Source organism: Protomyctophum parallelum, assembly GCF_964188405.1.
Source record: "Protomyctophum parallelum genome assembly, chromosome: 15".
NCBI lineage: Eukaryota > Metazoa > Chordata > Actinopteri > Myctophiformes > Myctophidae > Protomyctophum > Protomyctophum parallelum.
Genome location: NC_139710.1, coordinates 4,320,149 through 4,341,578, shown reverse-complemented (window position 1 = coordinate 4,341,578; position 21,430 = coordinate 4,320,149). Strand labels below are relative to the sequence as shown.

At 40.4% G+C, this 21,430-nt stretch overlaps 2 protein-coding genes across 3 annotated transcripts in view; both read right to left on the bottom strand.

Moving 5' to 3' along the window:
- The window catches only part of loxl2b (lysyl oxidase-like 2b), a 46,552-nt gene extending 40,239 nt beyond the window's left edge, over positions 1 to 6,313 (bottom strand). The window contains exons 1-3 of the mRNA XM_083784753.1: positions 6,052 to 6,313; positions 2,609 to 2,994; positions 301 to 476 (exon numbers count right to left, since the gene is read on the bottom strand). Of these exons, the coding sequence (XP_083640879.1) occupies positions 301 to 476; positions 2,609 to 2,954 (522 nt within the window). The 5' untranslated portion in view covers positions 2,955 to 2,994; positions 6,052 to 6,313. The remainder of the gene's footprint in view (positions 1 to 300; positions 477 to 2,608; positions 2,995 to 6,051) is intronic.
- A 7,145-nt stretch (positions 6,314 to 13,458) lies between these two features.
- cyb561a3a (cytochrome b561 family, member A3a) lies at positions 13,459 to 20,045 on the bottom strand. 2 transcript variants are annotated; one of them, XM_083783960.1, is made up of 7 exons: positions 19,922 to 20,045; positions 18,809 to 18,935; positions 16,811 to 17,015; positions 15,535 to 15,743; positions 14,756 to 14,910; positions 13,869 to 14,037; positions 13,459 to 13,665 (listed from the first exon to the last, which is right to left on the bottom strand). In XM_083783960.1, exons 2-7 carry the CDS (start codon positions 18,929 to 18,931, stop codon positions 13,642 to 13,644), a joined length of 885 nt encoding a protein of 294 aa, XP_083640086.1. In that variant the 5' UTR covers positions 18,932 to 18,935; positions 19,922 to 20,045; the 3' UTR covers positions 13,459 to 13,641. The 2 variants fall into 2 exon arrangements, with proteins under 2 accessions (XP_083640086.1, XP_083640087.1); XM_083783961.1 differs by lacking the exons at positions 18,809 to 18,935; positions 19,922 to 20,045 and adding an exon at positions 18,678 to 18,780.
- Between the last annotated feature and the right edge of the window lie 1,385 nt (positions 20,046 to 21,430).

Genomic DNA, 21,430 nt, shown 5'->3' with positions numbered 1-21,430 from the left:
ATTTTTAAACCCACCTTGTTCTTAAATGATGTCCAATGATAAATTATGTTTTTGAACAATAGAAAATGACAATACAAATGTGAATAGATTTTTTTTTATATAGTAAGCATTTGTTTTGGGCATTTCATTATAGGCAACAAGTTTCAATAATTGCAAAAATAGCAGGTCTACAAGCTTTCAGCTCTTATAGTTTGCGGCAACACCGTTAAAAAAAGACCACTGCATTTATATAACGGTTTTGTTTAGTCAACAGTGTAAAATGACTTTTAAAAAATGGGGGATAAAAGGTGCATGGCTTACCTCCACATGGTTAGGCAGAGTGTTGACAAATTTAAACCCTGGGATCCTTTTGTCACTGCACACCACGCCCACATCCTCTGTGTGCTTACAATCTGACACACCGATTCCATTAGAGTTGCACAATGCCAGGCTCTGCTCTTTGCCAGTGCACTGGACATTGTCGAACCAAATGCGTCCTGGAAAAGTAGAAGAAACACTCAGTTCACTGAGGATTCAACAGGACTACCACAACAAGTTTTCTGTTTATTTTCTAGGTATGAAACGTGAGGGTCAATGTCATGTGTGTGACTTCATATGGTCAGCTAAGTTGTGTGACGTCAGTCGTCTACGATATATGAATCCAAATGTGGGCATTTTTGAAGCTTGATCTACCTTCCATTATAAATGAATTAACAATATATTTCCTAAAGCCTGCATGGCGGTACAAAGTTGTCTTACTGGCAATGTGCATATAGGTTTGGTCCAGTCAGTGGTTTTCAAGCTTAGCTCTGTTAAAACACACACACACACACACACACACATACATTACTGACCCTCCTTCAGAGCCATGCTACTGTAGAGAATTCCCATATTTTCAGTTGTTGTACCTACTTATTTTATTAGAATGTGTATCCATTGTTTTGTTTTATTTTGTTTTGTGTTATTGATCTTTGTACCATTTCTGGGGTGGGGTGATGGTGGACCGTCAGACTGTGCTCCCTATACATACTTACATCATCATCAAATTCCATAATGAAATGTGAAATATACATCATGCTAAGTGACTCACAAGAGGTAATTGCAAATTAGTATCCAGTCATGCCTGGAATTAGATTTTTTTGTGCTTAATCTTTTCCATTTAGTTCCTTAATACTGTAGATCATGCTACGGTAGGAGCCATAATGTTTAACTAAGTAAGTAAATCCTGAGCAACCAAGGTGAGAAGGTGAACATCAAAACTTTTCCAAGAACATTGACTCATACAGTATAATGATGACTGTGTAGTCATGATTTTCAGGCTTTTTGACTCAAAAAGGCTTTCAGCTTTCAGGAAGAAGCCGGGAATTCACCAGGAAGACATATTTGATATTACACCGCATCTGGGGGTCTAGACCTCCAGAGAGACACGAACCTCTGACATGGAGAAAGACGCCCGCGGCTGTTTCTTGGACAAAAATCCTCTCTCCAGGAAAGAAAAGTAAAGAAAAAAAAGGAACTGAGGATTTTATTTTATTTTATTTATTCTCATTTAAAAAGAAATGTCTGTAATTCTGTTAATTTACAACAACGTGTTGGGAAAGTTTTGAGAGCAAGAGTGTCTGTCCTGTGGTCTTTGTTTTGTTTGTCTGTTCACATTTGTCGTTGTTTAACTGTTTTTTTTGTTTTTTCGTTTTTATCACATTTATATATCTTTTTTATTATGTATTGTATGTGGAATTTACATTACCTGTCTTTATCTTTCATTTTATAACTGAATAACTCATTATTATTGTCAAAGATTGTCTAATAAAAACAGTATTAAAAAAAAAAAAAATCCTCTCTCCACTCACTACCATTGAAATAACAGGTTAACCCTATGCTCAGCTTTCCGGCTGAAGAAAAATAAAAAAGTGAGTGTGGAAAAGTGGAAAAGAGGACGCAAATTGTGATTGGCCAGAACGAGATGATGTATGATAAGAGTGCCCCTCACTTCACACAGGTGTGACTTCTTATATAATATGAACTAGACTATGCTAAACTAACTACAGCAGGCAATAACGTGCTTTGATATTGTTGATACGCCAGTAGTTTCAGCTCTATTTAACAGTATAAACTAGTGATTCTAAAATGTTTTAATTTCAATGACCCCCAGTTTATTATACATTAGGGACATAACTCTGATGCATTAGGGACATAAGTCCATCCACACGCCAGAATAGTACCTACTACCTCCCAGTCCCGGCAGAGTAGTTCAGGAGGAACGGATTGTGTGGCCCTGGTTTTTCGCTAATGGGACTGATCGAGGGTAGCTACTGGGACGCAAGTTGGGACTTGATCACCCCGGCTGGGGTATGATGTCGAGAGACCCGAAAGCCTGATGACCTTTGTGATACATCATTGAGGATACGTCCCAGGTGCATCCATGCGATGTATTTTTGTTTTGAAAGTAAAAAAATTGTACACTATCAGAGTTACCAATAATGTATCTGGGGACCCCCTCAAGGACCCCTGGACCAGACTTTGAGATCCACTGTTGTAAACGATAAATAATTGTGTAGCCCTGTTGTAAAGATTATGGGGAGGGGGAGGGGGGGGGGGGTGTTGTGGGAGGGGGAGACACCTACTGTACCTTCTCCTTTGCCATATTTGGACGATGGTGACCAATTGACAGCTTCAACATAGCCCAGTTCCCTACAGACCACCTGGGCACCGTGAATAGAGAAATCATCATCACAGACTGTGCCCCACTCTCCATCATAGAAAACTTCCACGCGACCCTCGTTGTGCTTCCGCTTATCGCCTGCCAAACGCAGCTGGATCCTGGGCGTGTCCGCTGGCAGTTTCCGGGCAGTGTACTGTTCCTGTTGGGGGTCATATCCTGGCGGTAAACCCAGGTGCTCATACTGGGCCAGGCCGAGTGCCAACAGGGCTAAAAGGAAGGCGAAGCAGCAGGGCAGACAGTGGACGACCAGCATCGTTGTTTGTAGAACACACAGAACGGACGGAAGACAAGCTCTGAGGGAGAATAGATGAAGAGCAGAACAGTGTTCATTAAAATTCCTTGGCTGTTGTCTCGGTTAGTTATTCATTGGAATTGCGGTCGTTTATTATAGAGGAATCAGGACAGGGGAACACTGTCTCAAACAGAAGGCCAATGGATGTAAGTCTTCCATCATTTTTATAGAATCAATTGGTGAGCAGTGATGATGCTTAAACTCTTATCTATGGACCCACATGTACTGTGTACTCCAATGATCGAATCCAGCCACAGACAGGCTGTACACTTCATTAAACAACTCGGTGTGTCGACCACACAATCATGTTGATGTCATTCTGCCTCATCTGAAAATACCCAATAAACAACTCTAACCAAAGACTACTCTTCTCCTGTGCTTCTTATTTAATTTGGTTTAATTGAAGATTTTCATGATATGCCTCAATAGCTGTCTATCAGTCAAGCTCACATTTTACCTTGATTAACTGCATGAGCTTAAACTTTAACAATAAAACCTACAAAAAGATGTAGAACTAATGCCTAAGTCCCAAAGGAGAGCAACAATACTGGTATTATGTTCAGTGCCACACCCCTGCTCCTGTGTCCCCCTTGAAGCCAAGAAGTTAAACAAACAAACCCCAGGTCATAGGTCAAAATGGCCCCAGGTCATAGGTCAAAATGGCAAAGGGTAGCAGTGGTGACTGGTGATTAGAAGCCACAATGTCTCAAGAAACCAAAACTATGAACAAAATGCGCAAAGTTGAATGTTTCCAACTGTAATTCTGCAATGCAATGACAATAAATAAAATAGAATTAGTGTTACTTGTGTAAAAGCAACATCTTGGTAGAGGAAGATGGATCATTCTATGAATGCAAAATCTCTACTTGTCTCACTGTAACATGGCAGTGAAAAATACACAAGTTTGAAAATACACATAGGCCTACTGCACAAAACCAACAGACCTGCTGGAATGAAGCCAGCTGAATCTACTGTTCATGTGTGAGCTGCTGTCATTACAAAAACATGGTTAACATACATGCACAGATTACGTGGAGTTTGGAACTCTTGTCTTTATGAGCTTCTTGCCATTTCTGTGACCTCAACAGTACTTACAAAACAAGGGCTTTGCTTTGATGGTATAATATATATATAGCATGTTCTGAACTAGACTATTCTACCTGAGTGAAATTAACAACAAGCTGTTTAGTCATGATATAATCACTAATGCAAAGGCTTGTGTGTAAATATCTTGGGGAGAGAGTAAGTTTTGCACCCCGTCCATGTCCGAGTGCGTGTCCATCCGTCCGTCTGTTACCAGCTAATCTCTGGCATTGTTAACCCGGTCGATGCCAAACTTTGCACACACACTCCCTGGATGCCAATGATGAATCTCTGCCCCAATTCTTCCAGAACGGCCTGTTATAGCGCCACCAGGAGGCCAACTTTTGTAAAACACATTTTTTTATATTACTTCTCCAGATTCTGTCCAAAAATCCCGCAAATCGTTACACACTATCTCTATAATCATGTGTTCAAGACAGATCTGTCCGATATTTCAGATTCCATTCTAATTGGCTAACATTGGCTTTCAAAGTTTGCAGGATTGGGCCGTTTTGAACAAAAAGCCTCAAATCATGAACACAGCGTGCAATTTACGTGAAATATTTCACAGACTTCCCTACTAGGCTGAGGAATATATCCCAGCCTTTTCACATTGTGTTGGATTTTTCAAATCATCCAATTGCCATCCAAGGCGTGAGAAGAAATGGCACCCTTTTCACATTGGCCTATTATAGCGCCACCAGCAGGCCACAACCTGACCTGCCCTGGTGGAGAACTGTGCCCCGAGGGGCACTTTATCTAGTTGTCAACAAGATTGTAGGTGTTTGTTCCAAGAGAAAGTGATATGGGCCAGGGCCAGCTTAGTGGTCCAGGCCCCTTGGCTGGTAATCCAGCATGACAGTGTGTCGTGGGTTCGAGTCCCGATCCTGGCAAACTTTGGTGTGTGCTACTGTATATCTATATCAATAAAGGCAAAAAAGCCCAAAAAATATCTTAAAAAAAAAGACTTGTAACTTCATCACACTTCACAATGTTTCTGTTCATTGAGGTTTGGCCTTATAGTTGAAAATGTGGCTTTTTACTGTGTTTCCTTCATTTTTATACTAGTCGTGTAGTCTGTCAAAATAAATTTGTAAACGTTTCAAAATAATACTGACATTTTTAGCTTGCGGCCCTTGGACTGTTTGAATTTTGCTGAGTGGCCCCTGATTCGTCTTAAATTGAGTAGCCCTGGCCTCTGGTCTATTGGCTAAATCTAAACTAAAGACTATATCATTGTTACCTTTCGTAAATCAAATGCTCCATCAATCTAGACTATTATGTATCGACATATTATGTGTCAAATGGGGTAGAAAGGTTGTAACTTTTATCGTCAATAAAGTCCAATCATGCTAAAATAGCCTTTTGTCTTCCTCCTAATCTTCATAAGCACTCATATACACTGTTGAAATTTTAAACTGTAGCACGGACCAAGGACAAGGGTCAAAATGTCACTGTCAAGTAACAACCTATAAATTTGAGACCTTGTTGCCACTTTCCCCAACACCGTGTCGCCTATTTTGTATGCATCATAAAACTTTATTCACCTCGAGAAAACATTGGGAAATGACCCTCATTGAACAATGGTTAACTATACTCGCTTTTACTATAGGTGAGGAAATCAAACATAAAGGACTGGCCAGGAGGAGCACATAAGGACAAGTGAAAATGACCGTTACAGACAGTTACGTTAATACGAATAGCTTAATAATTGTAACAATCAAAGTTCAAACTAATTTATATTGTTCAAATTACAATTGTAGCTACAAAATGCTCATTATTGTTGCATCTGGGCTGGCCTGCTGCTGTCGTAAAGTAGCTTGAATCTCATTTTCACAAAGCTTATGCTGATGGGGAAACAGTAATAGTGACGGGGTTTACGGTTAGCTGACATTCTCGAGTCACCAAGCGCTAAAAAAAATTGCGTGAACTTTTCTTATAGTATATTAGTGATTCATGCTTAGTTTAAACTTACGTGATTACTTCTGCCACTGGTGACTTGTTCTGCGGTCCTTTGTTTGAACCAATCGATCACAGTAAATAACGACGTCGGCCGCCTTCCACAATGGCCATGCAGAGCAGCTGGAGCCAAGAGTTATTCCGTTAACTTTCCCTCCTCCCCTGTGATTTTAAGTTTCCGACCAAACTGAGCAGGACCTTCCCAGTCACACCCACCTCCCCGATGACCTCAGTGATGTGATGGCCCATGCTGTGAAATTAATGCAGCGGAGAGAGGCTGCTTCAACTGCCAGCCAGGGGGTAGCCTACAGACAGAGTAGACTAGAGTAACAGGCTGCAGTAGGTGAACGTGTAATTGTCAATTTTGTCACAGTCACAGATTAGAAGCAGTGATGTTTCGTTGAAGTCGCCACTGACTGCACTCTGCACAGCTGATTTCTGAGCAACATTAGTCTACAGTTAGAAACCGTACTGCGCGAATAGCATCCCTTAAATGCCGCGCATTTAAAAAGCGCTCGACGTGGCTAAACTGATTTTGGAGTGATTCGATTATAATAGACTTTGCTGCCACCTTGCGCAAACTAGGATACAACATTAGGGCCTCGGCATGTGTCCTGTGTACAGTGCCTTCGGAAAGTATTCACACCCCTTCACTTTTACCACATTTTGTTTTGTTACAGCCTCATTTCAAAATGGATTAAATTCGTTTTTTTACTCATCAATCTACACACAATACCCCATAATGATGAAGTGAAAAAGTTTTCTCAAATATTTTGTTAATTTATTAAAAATAAGAAGCTGGAATGTACATAAGTATTCACACTCTTGACTTAGTACTAAGTTGAGGCACCTTTGGAAGCAATTACAGCCTTAAGACTTTTTGGGAATGATCCTACAAGCTTGGCACACTTTTTGGGGAATTTGGGGTATTTTCCCCCTTTTTCTCTGCAGAACCTCTCAAGCTCTGTCAGGTTAGACGGGGAGCGTCGCTACACAGCTATTTTCAGGTCCTTCCAGAGATGCTCAATGGGGTTCAAGTCTGGGCTCTGGCTGGGCCACTCAAGGACTTTCACAGAGTTGTCCTAAAACCAATCCTTCGTTATCTTAGCTGTGTGCTTGGGGTCGTTGTCCTGTTGGAAGGTGAATCGTTGACAAAGTCGGAGGTCCTGAGCGCTCTGGAGCAGGTTTTCATCCAGGATATCTCTGTACACTGCTCCATTCATCTTTCCCTCTATCCTGACAAGTCTCCCAGTTCCTGGGAGACTTGTTCTCCCCACAGCATGATGCTGCCACCACCATGCTTCACCGTAAGGATGGTATTTGCCAGGTGATGAGCGGTGCCTGGTTTCCTCCAGACGTAACGCTTGGCATTCAGGCCAAAAAGCTCTATTTTGGTTTCATCAGACAAGAGAATCTTGTTAATAATGGTCTGAGAGTCGTTTAGGTGCCTTTTGGCAAACTCCAAGTGTGCTGTGACGCCTGGCTGTCATGTGCCTTTCATTGAGGAGAGGCACCACCAGGCACCGCTCATCACCTGGCAAATACCATCCCTACGGTGAAGCATGGTGGTGGCAGCATCATGCTGTGGGGATGTTTTTCAACAGGAACTGGGAGACTTGTCAGGATAAAGGGAAAGATAAATGGAGCAGTGTACAGACATCCTGGATGAAAACCTGCTCCAGAGCGCTCAGGACCTCCGACTTGGTCAACGATTCACCTTCCAACAGGACAACGACCCCAAGCACACAGCTAAGATAACGAAGGATTGGTTTTAGGACAACTCTGTGAAAGTCCTTGAGTGGCCCAGCCAGAGCCCAGACTTGAACCCCATTGAGCATCTCTGGAAGGACCTGAAAATAGCTGTTCAGCGACGCTCCCCGTCTAACCTGACGGAGCTTGAGAGAATCTGCAGAGAATCAAGTGTGCCAAGCTTGTAGGATCATTCCCAAAAAGTCTTAAGGCTGTAATTGCTGCCAAAGGTGCCTCAACTTGGTACTAAGTCAAGAGTGTGTGTACATGTGTTCTTCCAGTTTCTTATTTTTTATAAATTAACAAAATATTTGAGAAAACTTTTTTCACTTCATCATTATGGGGTATTGTGTGTAGATTGATGAGGAAAAGAACGAATTTAATCCATTTTGAAATGAGGCTGTAACAAAACAAAATGTGGTAAAAGTGAAGGGGTGTGAATACTTTCCGAAGGCACTGTATAGTTGCATGATTTGCATCGACAATATAATGCTAATCCAGATTACAGTTCCAGCCAACCCACTAAACCCACTAGCTTTGGCTAACATTTTGAGCATAATCTGAGATGAAAATGTATGTAAAGTTAAAACGGTTGACTTTACATTGATTTTTCATTCCATGTAACCTAATATTGGTAGCCTAATTATGTAGATGTTTTTCTGGAGGGGGGAAATAATAGCATTGCCTCTGGGCCTTTTATAATTACTGCACTCACACGTAATTAACAGAGCATGCATGTGTCACACACACACACACACACACACACAAGCTACAGGTATGGGCTAGATATAATAAATAAATAAAACTATGACTAGACTAGAAAAAGTGCCCTTCCGGGCACAGGTCTCCACCAGGTTATCCACAGATCCGTGCAGTTAGAGGTAAAAACACTTTTCGGCCAGTTATAGCGCCACCTTGAGGCTGAGTTGAAATTGTTCATGTGGCATTTCGTCCTCGGCCTAGTGGGAATGTGGGTGCACAATTTCACGGAAATCACGCGATGTGTTCATGATTTGCAGCATTTTGTTTGAAACTGAGCACTCCTGTGAACTTTGGAAGCCAATCTTAACCAATCAGGATGGAGTCTGATAAATCTGAAAGACCCGTTTCGTTGAATGGCTCTAGAGAGACTGTGTACCAATTTGCGTGATGTTTGGACAAAATCTGTAGGTGTACTGTGCAAAAACTTGTTTTGCACAAAGCGGCCTCCTGGTGGCGCTATAACAGGCCGTTCTGGAAAGTTTGGGGCAGAGGTTCATCGTTGGCATCCAGGGAGTGTGTGTGCAAAATATGGCATCGACCGGGTTAACGGTGGCCGAGATTAGCTGTTCACGGACACACGGACGGACGGACGGACGGACACACGGACGGACGGAGTGCAAAACATACTCTCCCCACATGCCTTCGGCCTGGTGGAGACAAAAATGTAATCTGTGATTCTGAATGATGGGTTGGAGTATTTGGTGCATATAGCACTACTACTATCATATCATGCATTCCCTCCCTTGTGCTCCTATTTTCTTGCCCATTCCTACAAGTTTTACCTCTTATCTCTTTCTCATCCCATCAGGACACGCCCCCCTCATCTAGACTGGCAAAACATTGAGCAGCATGGAGTGTTGGAGTTTGGAAATCACTCAACCGCCCTACGTACCACCTGTTTCTAAATGTCACATAATGCAGGAGGCAGCAACATGTTGTGTTATTGAAAACAAGCACTTCCAAACTCTGACAAATGCACAATAATCAAATGCAGGGCATTTCTTGACAGAAAGTAGCTCATAACGTTTCTATGGTGGATTTGTATGAAACAAAAACTTTGCAGATTGTGGTGGCAAAAATGCATATAAACACTATGGTATTGATTCATTGAATGTAGCCTACTAGTAGATGATACTCTACACTCTAATTACCACCTGTTCCTCACTGACAAACTCATTAGACTGCCGACTCATGTGAACCTATTTCAAACTGTGTGAGTTAACTATAGAATAGTTAGTTAGTTACTCCTGAAAGTATAAAATATGTGTTGGGGATGTGTGTGGGGAGTTCGGAAGGAAGCTCTGGAGAGTCACTAGTCTCTCTCGGGTGTGATGACATATACAATAAAAGAATGGAGTTCGAATCCTGATGGTTGAGTCCTGCTTCTTCCTGATGTTGTTTACTTACTAATAGTGAGACCATTAATTCCCATTGCAAGATAGAAAGAGGATAATTCAAGTTTTTCGTACAGCTACAATGTTGGTGAGTTTAACATTGTTTAATGCAATCAGACAGGACTTTTCTGTTTGGATGAATGGGCTGTCAAGGCCAGAAAGTCGTTTTTTTTGCCACTCAGTGGGCGTTCCCGCATAACTTCCAGGTACGATGATGTCATGTGCATACCCTCTATTGTGATATTAGCGTTTGGTATTCGATATTAGCAGTGATAGGCTCTGCAGTGCATTCTCACATTTCTCAGCAGTGTTTTTTTCTCCCAAAGCTGTATAAAGCAATAAGTGGTTGCCTGGGATACTTACGTTGAGAACAGTGGTGTAAAATAACTAAATACATTTAATCAAGTACTGTACTTAATTACAATTGAGATATTTGCACTTTGAGTATTTCCAATTCCCTTCTACTCCACTACATCTCTGATCCAAATATTGCACTTTTACTCCACTACATTTATTTGACAGCTTTAGTTACTAGTTAGTTACTCTGTAGATTTGGATTATTATTACAAAACATACATTAACCACTTCAGTCCTATATAAATCTTTGGCCATATGAAAATAGCCGATCTACAAGCTCACAATGCGTCGCAATGCGACTAATTGTGAGCTTGTAGATCTGCTATTTTCCAATTACTTTTATACATTTGCATTCTGCATGAAGAGTACTTTCAACTTTTGGTACTATAAGTACATTTTGATGCCAATAATTTTGTACTTCCCAACGGGATCCAATAGTAATTCCGACGGAGCATTTGTCCGACATGCGGGAACAATGGTCGAACATGCGCTGCTCCCATGCTTGCAGTTATGGTTAGGTTAGGGTTTGAGGTATAGGTTGTCGGTCTAATGACTGCCTGTACCCTTTTCCACCACTGCTTGAGAAATTGATCAATTTTACACCTTTGTACTAATGTACTAATGACATTAGGCTACATGTGGCTGCTAACTGTGCAAAGGTGTGCATCTAATGTCTGCCATTAACATGGTGTATCTTAAGGACAGCAAAGCTTCTAACCTGCTATGAATCTATTTCAATGGGCCCCACTGTCTCTGGTAGTAGTTTCTTTCCCCCCATGGAATATTGTCTTATATTGTCTTACACATGGTAAGACAAAGAGGAAATTATGCAAAACACTAGCGACGGTGAAATATCCAGGCTAGTAACTCCCTCAGTGACTGCCTTCCTGTGATCTTCATCTTCAGCACATTCATGGAAAGATACCTGGTGGTTTCCATCACCGTGGTCCAATTCCACCATTTGTGATCCAAGGTGGCTTATGTGTTAGTGAAGTCTCTGGCTGTGTCTGACGTCTGTGTGGCCACACAACATACATAGGGTAGTTACGGAGTAGCCTGCAGGTAGCTGGCCATCTGGTAGACTCTGCGAGGCCGGGGTTGTCTTTACTATCATGAGTTCCACCGATTCCATTCTGAACCTTATCATCAGCATGGATCGTTACTGGGCCCATCACCAACCCATTTAACAGAGAAGATGAGAAGTCAAGTGGCTCCGATTATGATTGGCATCGCATGGATGCTCTCAGTAGTCCTTAATTCTTGTAAAATTGAACTGGCATAAAGCTCAGGGCCAGGCTGCTCTGAGAGAACATGTGGCATGAGCCTGAACCACACTTAGGCCATCACTTCCTCACTGATCTAGCCTACTGTAGTGGGATTTGAGGGGATCACAGAGCCTGCCAGGTTACAGACAATTGTCAGAGAAGATGCTGAACAAGGGGAACAAAGTTACAGGCTATCTACGGTATGATTTATTACTTTTATTACTTTGAATGGCATGTTAAAATTGCTGGTGTAGCTGGTGTAGTGATTTATCTGAGATACATCTGTAAGTTAGTTACTAACTTACAGATGTATCTCAGATAAATCACTACACAAGCAATTTTACCATGCCATTCAAATATTAAACAAAAGTAATAAATCATACCGTAGGCTACATCAACTCAGACTCAAATTAAAACTTAAAAGGATGAGGGCTTGTTTCGACAGATACCTACAGTATGTAGAGGTTTTTCTTGCTGAAGAAAGGCGATAGATGACAAAGAATGTATTAAATAAATTATACTCATTACGGGGAAAGGATTAATTATATCTCTATTAAAAGTAATTAAAGGCTCCGGCAATACCACATATTAAAATGTATGTCTTTACATTAATATCTTATGAGACAATTTAAGAATTAATCTTTACATTAATTATACTACTTTGTTAGTGTTACTATCATTTAACTATCCATTCCAAACAAGAGGTAATGACTATCCTAGTGCTGAGAATTAAATTGTTGTGTTACACAGCAGAACCAAATCAGTATATAAAAATTCTACTCAGCCAACTAATTACCAGAGCATTCTTTGTCATTTCAAATTAATTGAAAATACATAAAACTTTACGCAGACAATGTTATTCAAACTAGACAAAGACAAAAATAATGGACTGTGAGATTGTGTTTGAGTACAGCACATTACATACTTGTTATTACCATCGCTAAATGAGTAAAATCTCAATTACTGTGGTTGTCACGCTTGCCTTAAAGGTTGCAAAATCTGAATTAAATCAAACTCCACTTTCAGGATCATTAGAGAGCAGATATTGCTTTTATACCAATCAACACATGGTAATCTAGCATATAGTAAAGTTGGCTTCCATATAGTGCATACATCTGCAGGTTTCAGCAATTTATACAAATACCCTCAAGATGATAGCCAACCCTGGTGCAAATTATGCACCGAGCACACCAAACTTACCCTAGATAAGCGGTCCCCAAACTGTTTTGACTGTGTTACCTCCTGACCTAGCTGACGCACCCCCCCAACGTCTTGTTGCATTGGGCAGAGAATTATATATTTTTGAGTGGTGCAACCACTCCTACAACCAGCAATGTCTGTGTACCTGTTTGTGTACCTGTGTACCTGTATGTATAACTTAAGTGAGCACGAGTATGTGACTTATTTATACCAGTAGGGGGCACCAGAGTGCTACAACCAGCAATGTCCGTGTACCTGTATCCTGTTGTCATGAGCACGAGTGGTGTGCGCATGCGTGAAATTGGGAACGATACAGAGAAGAAATTGGAACGATACAGAGAAGAAATTGGAACGATACAAATTGGAACGATACAGAGAACCAATAGACGGGAGTTGCACCACTCGGTTCACACTGGTGTGACTTTTTATATGATTATGGCAAATAATAACACATGCAGCTGCTGTATACTCCCACAGCATCTCCTTACAACGGTGTTTTACCGGATTTTGACGTTTGTGTTAAATAACACCATCAAACCGCCATTACCCTTTTCATGTCACGAAGCCCTAGAGGGTGTTCGCGCACCACAAGGGGTACACACACTCAGTGCCACACACCACAGTTTGGGAACCCCTGCCCTAGTGACAAGGAAATACTGTCATCTCAGAATCTTGAATGAAGAATATGATCATTCATGTGATGTAGATGTATTTATTATTTGGCCATACAAATACAGCAAAGTTAAATATAATCTCAAATAAATAATTATATCCAGAAATGTTACATAGTAGTACTGCATATAGTTTGTACATTCAGAATTGCACTTTTACATTTCATGAAGAGGAGTTTGTGCGTATTTTCAAAATGTCTCCATTTCCTTAATTATCTTCTTGGAGCAAAGGCTGTGGAAAAGTTTAAATTAAATGTTATTTCCCTTTCTTTTTTGTTTTCTTTCATATAGTAGGCCTATACTGTATACACAAAGTAGAATTCTCAGTGTTCATTTATCCATTTGTAACTCAGTGTATAAATGGAACCAAACACTCTCAGAGTTAAATTAACACTGAGGATGTTACTGTGTATACATATTTTTTGGTGTTCTTACCCTGTAGGCTACATCGTCAGATCTAGGCTCTGGTCTCTGCCATTTCTGGTTGAGCAGAATCATCAATACGACCAGTCCAAAGACAACAATCAAAACTCCAAATGAATTTCCAAACACAGCTTCAGATGGTAGTAGCTTATATGGCATTGTTCCATTGGTTTTTGATGCCCTTGGAAAACACAAGAAAAGATAAAGGGTTTGCAACAACACACAATAGGTTATGACTTCATCCTCAACACATGACTACATTACACCACATCAAAGTCCAATTTATACTACAGTCAAACTACAGTCAGTTCGGCTGGTCCAAAACAACAATATGACATCATTCAGAGGCAGAGCTTTGGTTGGGCAATCTCAGACCTTTTTCCGGTTGTTCTGCGCTTCTGACATGTTTTGCCACTATTTCTACATTTAGACCAGCTTTATTCTGTCAGCAGTGAAGAGTGAAATGAAGTGATATTTTGGAAGAGACACGAGCCAAACTTCCAGGAGGTACAAATGCCTCTGAAATCTCTCTAGTTCATGAACACAACTTATCCCAAAGGGCAAAACCGCCATAACTCTGTCACAAATTCCCCACAGCACATCATTGATATCCATCGGTTCCAACAGTGCTGGCTGTATTGCACGCTGCTTCAGTCAGTACTTCGAGAGACTACCAACAGTGTAAGGCTGTAAGCCATGCAGAACACAGAATTGTTCTGTGGCAGTATGAATTGCTATTTGCCTGTCAGATGGTTTTCGACTCGGGGAGCTCTTCCGAACTGTTCTGATCAAGTACTATACAGCTACTATGCATTGATGTCTCCAAAATCGTTTCCATTTGACAATGAAAATATGTCAGTTCATGCTAATAAGAATACAATCTGAGAGGTGGCACTCACAGAACAAAGAAGAGTTTCTCATTAATTCCAGAGATGCAGGAAGCGATGCTGAGGGCCATAATGCTGGTTCCCATCCACACATGAGCAGGTTTTAGCAGCTTACGAAATGACACAGGGGAGCAGGGCAGGAGAAAGCCAGCCAGGCCTACAACCCACTGTGAAGACAATTGATTGGCATCTTGTCTGGCAGATCAAACAGGATCTATGCATAATTTTACAAAATAATCCATAGTTTGTTTGATTTTAAAGGAGGCCACTGGATCCCCTACACTGCTGCAGATATGAAAATCAAGGGGCAAATACTTTTTACTTGGTAAACTAAGTAATCCAACAGTCTACATAATCATTGTGTGTTTATTTTTTGTGAAAATAAAATTCTGTTTTAATGCACTAGTGCTGTGCCAGATCGGGGCTTCGCTTTGAGCGGGTCTTTTCTGGAAAAACCATCTGATCGACTTTGCAAAGGACAAATATACTGTACACACTGAGATTCATGTAATTTTTTGAACGGTGTCATGCTTTGACAGCGGTATGACTATGAAGTTTAGAAGTTACACTCCTATTGCTAAAATCCTGAAAGAGCCTGCAGTCAAACAAAGACAGAACACAGAGACATACAGACGACCCTTGGTCTAAGTCAGATATATGGGATTCATTGGTCTACTTCCCGTCTACCTACAATAATTAGCAATACCTCACAGCTAAACAATTATGTTTCTGAAACTGTGCCATATAGACGCAATTATGTAAAAACGTGATTCCAACTCTGGGTCCCTTACCTGTATGGCAAAAAGTGCAGTAGTGCAAATTCCAATCCAGCTGTGCAGGGAGTAAACGTTGGGAATGTGTTTGGCATTGTGGAAGTCAAATACTGCACACAGCCCCAGGATGGAGAAGACCAGGGCCAGAAGCATCACTGCAGCATGCAGCAGTTTCCAGGGAAGCTTATTGTCACCCCATGTCAGAGGGACACGGTATAGTACAGCTCCTACAGGGCAGGGAGACAACAAGAGCATGTTATTAATGTTCTGGTCACACATTTTAATCACATATAATTGAGGTAAGGATGGATAACATGATGTAACACACGTTACACCAGACTGAATCAAACCAGGGAAGGTGGGATTATGTTGGATACGTGTTAACCGGCCAGCTATGTTTGATGTGTTTTTTATTAATTAAGCATTTATTTTAAGGATTATTATGAATACTCTTACAGAAATGATAATTCTTCACATTCAAATAATTGACATACAAATGTTGATACCTACCTGGGAGAGTATTCTGCTATGGTGCCTAATAGCTTGGGAGTACCGGGTAATTAAGTTCCCCTTTTTTAATAATAATAATAATAATAATAGTAATAATAATAATAATAATAATAGTTACAATTGTGTGATAGAACTAGAATTTCATAATATAATGATGATAGCTATTTATTGCTAGCATTTACACACTGTTTTGATCTTCTCAATAACACAATTCGATGAGTAATTTTACAACCAGAATATGTATATAAAACTTTTACATAAAGTTGATATTAGACAATGATATCTGCCATTACCCCAGAACAACCATTATGATCATTACAACACAACGTAAAACAGGCACGATCCCCATAACGAACTCTTCACTACCGCTACATCTTCCACTAGATACAGACAAGCAGTGTGGAAGAGATTTGCACCAAAGTGGAAACTCAGCTAAAGGTGACACTTTCTTTTTTTAGATTTTGTTTTTGGCTTTTCTGCCTTTATTGATAGTATCAGATAAGACAGGAAAGAGGGAGAGAGAGAAGGGGAGAGACACGCAGCAAAGGTCGTCATGAACGGGAGTCGAAAACACAATGCGCTGTCAGGCCAAAGCCTATTATGTGGCATGCACCTGGGCCACTTGGCCAGCGGGCGCCAAAGGTGACACATTTAGCTGGAAGAGGAAGTGATACTGTACCTTTATTAAAGTGTCACTTCTCTTTTCGATTAATTAACCAAACTTTTGGTTCTAAAAATGAATAGAGAAAAATAACTGAAACTTTATGATAAAGGTGCCAGTCACCATTGCCGTAGAGCACCACCAGGCCTGAGACCATCAGTACTGGGTGCCAGTTGAACTGAAGGTCTGAGCCATCCCAGGCAAAGCCACCACGCCAGTGACTGCTCCAATAGCAAACACACATCACACATCCTAGCCCCAGGCACAGGCTGAGTACGTAGCAAAGGTAGAAGGACAAAACAGACGTCATCTTGAACAGATCTGCACACTGAAACAACAAGTATTAGAATTCAATGCAGGTTTCTATGCAAGTATCAACATATGGAACTTATGGAATTTGATTTGAGATGCTTGGGCAGAGATGCTTGACAGTGACATAATTTGATCTAAACACAATGGACTTTAGATCTCTTTTCTAGTTCCCTGTTGAATTGTGCATGAACTTCTGTTACTGTTGTACTAGTGTAGGGGTTGAACGTACAGTTTGTCATTTTAATTCACATGACAAAACTATAACATCAATTTCTCTATTTTAGCATTGCTACGGTCACATGTAACATGCATGTTAACAATTGTATTTTAAAGGTATTTGTTTAAATAATAAACATCTAGCTATTTGTAATGTACTCAAGACATCAAATATGGTCTGTAAAGACTACAGAGAAGTTTAGAAAAGTATGGAATTTTAAATTGTAACATGTGGAGACCCTGAGAATAATTAACCTGACTGCGCCAGATTGAAGAAGCTTGTTTGTGGACTCAATTCCGCCCCATCTGGCTCTAAAATATCCTGGTAGATGGCTCTGTTGACTCCAGTGTGACCAACACCGTCACCATGCAGATGACATTGACCCAAATCATCACTGTGTTTTATCAATTGCAGATACAACACAACCATCTATTAGGATATTTTACAGCACTGTGTGCTTCCGTATCTTGACAAGCTTTATGGGTATACTGATTTCCTTTTCCAGCAGCACTTGGCACCTGCCCACGGAGCCAAAACTACTAGTAATTTGTGTAGTGACAATGGCATTACTGTCCTTAACTGACCAGCCAACTGGCCTGACCTGAACCCCACAGAGAATCTAGGTTGAATTGTCAAGAGGAAGGTTTGAGACAACAACTAAGTTTAAAGCTGCTATCAAAGCAAATCTGGGCTTCCATAACACCTCAACAGTGCCACAGGCTTATCACCTCCATGCCACGCCCCATTGATTAAATAATTTGTTTAGAAGTAGCCCAGACCACGTATTGAGTGCATAAATTAACATACTTTTCAGATGGTCAACATTTCTGTATTATAAATATGTTTTTTTAGTGGTCTCAAAAAATTGTCTTTGAGATAGGATTTGTGCTGTATACCAGAATCATCAAGATAAAAAAAAAAAAAAAGGTTTTAAATATTTCACTTTATTTGCAATGAATCTAGAATATACGAAAGTTTTACTTTTTAAATTATATTACGGAAGAGATATATATATATATATATATTCCACAATATTCTTTTTTTTTATGCATATATATAAAACACAACGTCACACACACACACACACACACAGGTTAAATAAATGAAATTTCATTTAAAATGAGATAGTCCTTTAATGGGACATTCCACTAGCTGGAGTCTAGACTACAGCAGAACTACATAAGACTAAACATTTGGAAAAATAGAGGCTCGAGTGAGTGGCCAGTGGCGGCAGTGTCTCTGGACGTACAATCGTACATGCCCCTGTTGGCATTGGATTAAATGTTTGCCAGATCCTTCACTCCTGTGCCTCCCATATGAGTCATATCAATTTTCTTTCTTGTCTCAATAAAGAAAAAGGAGAGTGGGCTGCCCACTAACCCACTAAGACAGAGAACAAACTCATTCTGAACTACAAACAGCAAGCAAATTACACTCATCATACCAGCTTAAAGTTCCTACCTGCAACCTTCCACAGCTAGCTCTAGTCTAAACTGTTACAAGTCAACAAATATCTGGCTCTGGCAAACTGACCCAGACAGAATGGAAATTCCCTGACTATAGATAGATTATCTGATAAATATTTTACTCACAATAGTATTTGATTTCACTTCTTGGTTTGTATCATCTGTTGTAGTGTCGCTTCCACATTCTGCAGTGTCTAGCGGCCTGAGGAGGACGCAGTCTGGGGAACCAGAAGACAAAGCTTGCTGCATCTGCCTGCAATGACCAATGAATAATAACATGTGTGTGTGAGTGTGTGTGTGAGTGAGTGTGAGTGTGTGTGTGTAAAAGAGCACTAAGAATATTTAGATTGTATTAGGTAGCCTACATAATGTTCGATTTAAAACGTAGTCAATATGCTGTTAAGTTTTAAATAGAAAATTATACTTTGATGAACAAATGGAAATAAATAGCTATAGACATTTTTGAGACCCAGATAGCATGGGGTCCTATTCCACCTCCACCCTGCCACCGGGTACGCACAAATAATTAATAATAAATAATAAACCAAATAAACCAAATCGGTCAAACAAAGATTAAAAATACGTAACGGCTTCCGCGACACAAGAGAATTCGCAGCGGTATGTATAGGTACTTATAGTTGACACATTCAGAATAACTCAAACGAAAAGAAGCCGGACGTTAACGACGATATTTATGTCCTCGTTCTATCATTTCAATACGAAAACACAGATACGTACAGGGACCCTACATAAAGTGACATCCAAATTTCAGAAAAGCTTTACGGAGGGTTCCGAGAGGGGCTACCACTTACCAGGCATTAAGTTATTCGCCTTGCGTTTTAACTACTCACTACACATTGTTTTGATTGATTGAAGTATTAACATTTGGCAGAATGACAGTACATTTCAAGCACAACTCAATACAAAAACTGTTAACTGTGAGTGGACGACACCATGAAAGCATTACTCCGCAGGTGCCCTTTAGAGCGCAGTTTTGTTATAGCTTATTGAGACTGCGTGTAGCGTCCGAGCCCGAGGGCATATGTAGGCATACCGTGTATCAATGTAGTAATTTACCAAAGATCTCTATGAGGTTTAGACCTTAGATTAGACTCATTCTCAAATGACTCGCTCAAATGAGCGTTCTCTCTGCCAGAGAGCATTTTAGGACACGACCGCTTGACGACGTTTAAATATTATAGTTTAAATCAATGGCAAAGTAATTCAGCAGTAGCCTACCTCGTTTACAAAACGTCCATGTCTGTAGATTATTGTAAAGCAATTCGTGGCCAAAAATAGTTTAATTTAAGGGTAATTATAACATTAAAGCTAGGAAGTCATATGCTTCCTTGTTGACAGTGAGAGGCTTATGGGACATGTAGTTACTCACTTTGCCCTCCAGTGAGTCAACTTAACCCATTCAGGAGAATACAAGAAGACTCACCCCGTTTCTGTTTTCCTCCCAGAATTTTCCCCAGTGAGGGGTGGGAGAGGCTGGCCAGCAGACGGCTGGATTTTGAATTTTTCTAACTATAAACTTTCATGACAGCAGACAGCCTAAGTACAAATATAATTTATGAAAAGCTACTACAGTGAAGTCTGTTCACAGAAGTTGTTGTAGGATATGTGGGGATTATCTGACGAGGTACCATTTGAGGGGGCAAAACCTTACATATACTAAATAATACTAAATTGTTTATAGGGTCAATATAAGTAATATAATATAGCCTTTCCACAGGAGTATCTTTTTATATTTTTATAGGGTCAATATAAGTAATATAATATAGCCTTTCCACAGGAGTATCTTTTTATATTTTTCCAAAAAGAATACAAACAGCCAATAGCATATTACAAAGTTATCCCCCTCACTGGGGAAAATTCCGGGAGGAAAACGGGCACGCACCAGGGTGAGTCTTCTTGTTACCATTCAGGACCATCAGGACGGTTCTTGTTGCTGTCTACTTTCTACATTCAGTCTAGTACATTCGGCCCATTCGGCCTCATTGTTGCATTGGTGTGGTTTACCTAATAGAATTATATAATAATATAATTAGCTCTGGTCGACATCTCTAAATGTTATGATGAATTGAACACGGTGGACCCTATTGTAAACAAGTGCAATATGCTGTTGTCCACACTTCACAGTTAACATTTTTGTATTGAGTTGTGCTTGAAATGTACTGTAATTCCCCAATCTGTTAATAAATTCTTCGATCAATCAATCAATCAACATCATTGTCATTTGGTTCCCCCCTGAGGCAGAATACAAGCCCTAATCAGTGGAGGCCGAAGCTCAGTGCACTCCGTTCACTTCATGGGGCCAGTCCAATGGCGTCTCTTCTACATAGACTTCTATTGGTTTGTCCCTATATTGAAGGCTCCACATAGGGACAAGTTCAACCGGAAGTTTATGGAATGCATTGGAGTCTATTGGCTCGCGTTAGTAGCCTACATGAACTAGTCCGGCAGCCGACATAGGCTTCTTTTGTTTAAAGTGGGAAATTTGGTATATAGTCTTTTTTATTGGCCTAAAATATTGTCTATATACATACATACATTCATGAATCCACTTGCTGACCGGCTGTTAGTATTGGGCAATCCTTTTATAGTGGTTTCTTGTGACCCTACCATTAACATCCTATGGTAAGTATAGCATGTCAAACTAGGGGTTTTTCATGATTCTGAATCCATTCCAATCATTAGTTTTGCACAAATCCTTGTACAATCCTTGGGCTAAAAGCAGCCATA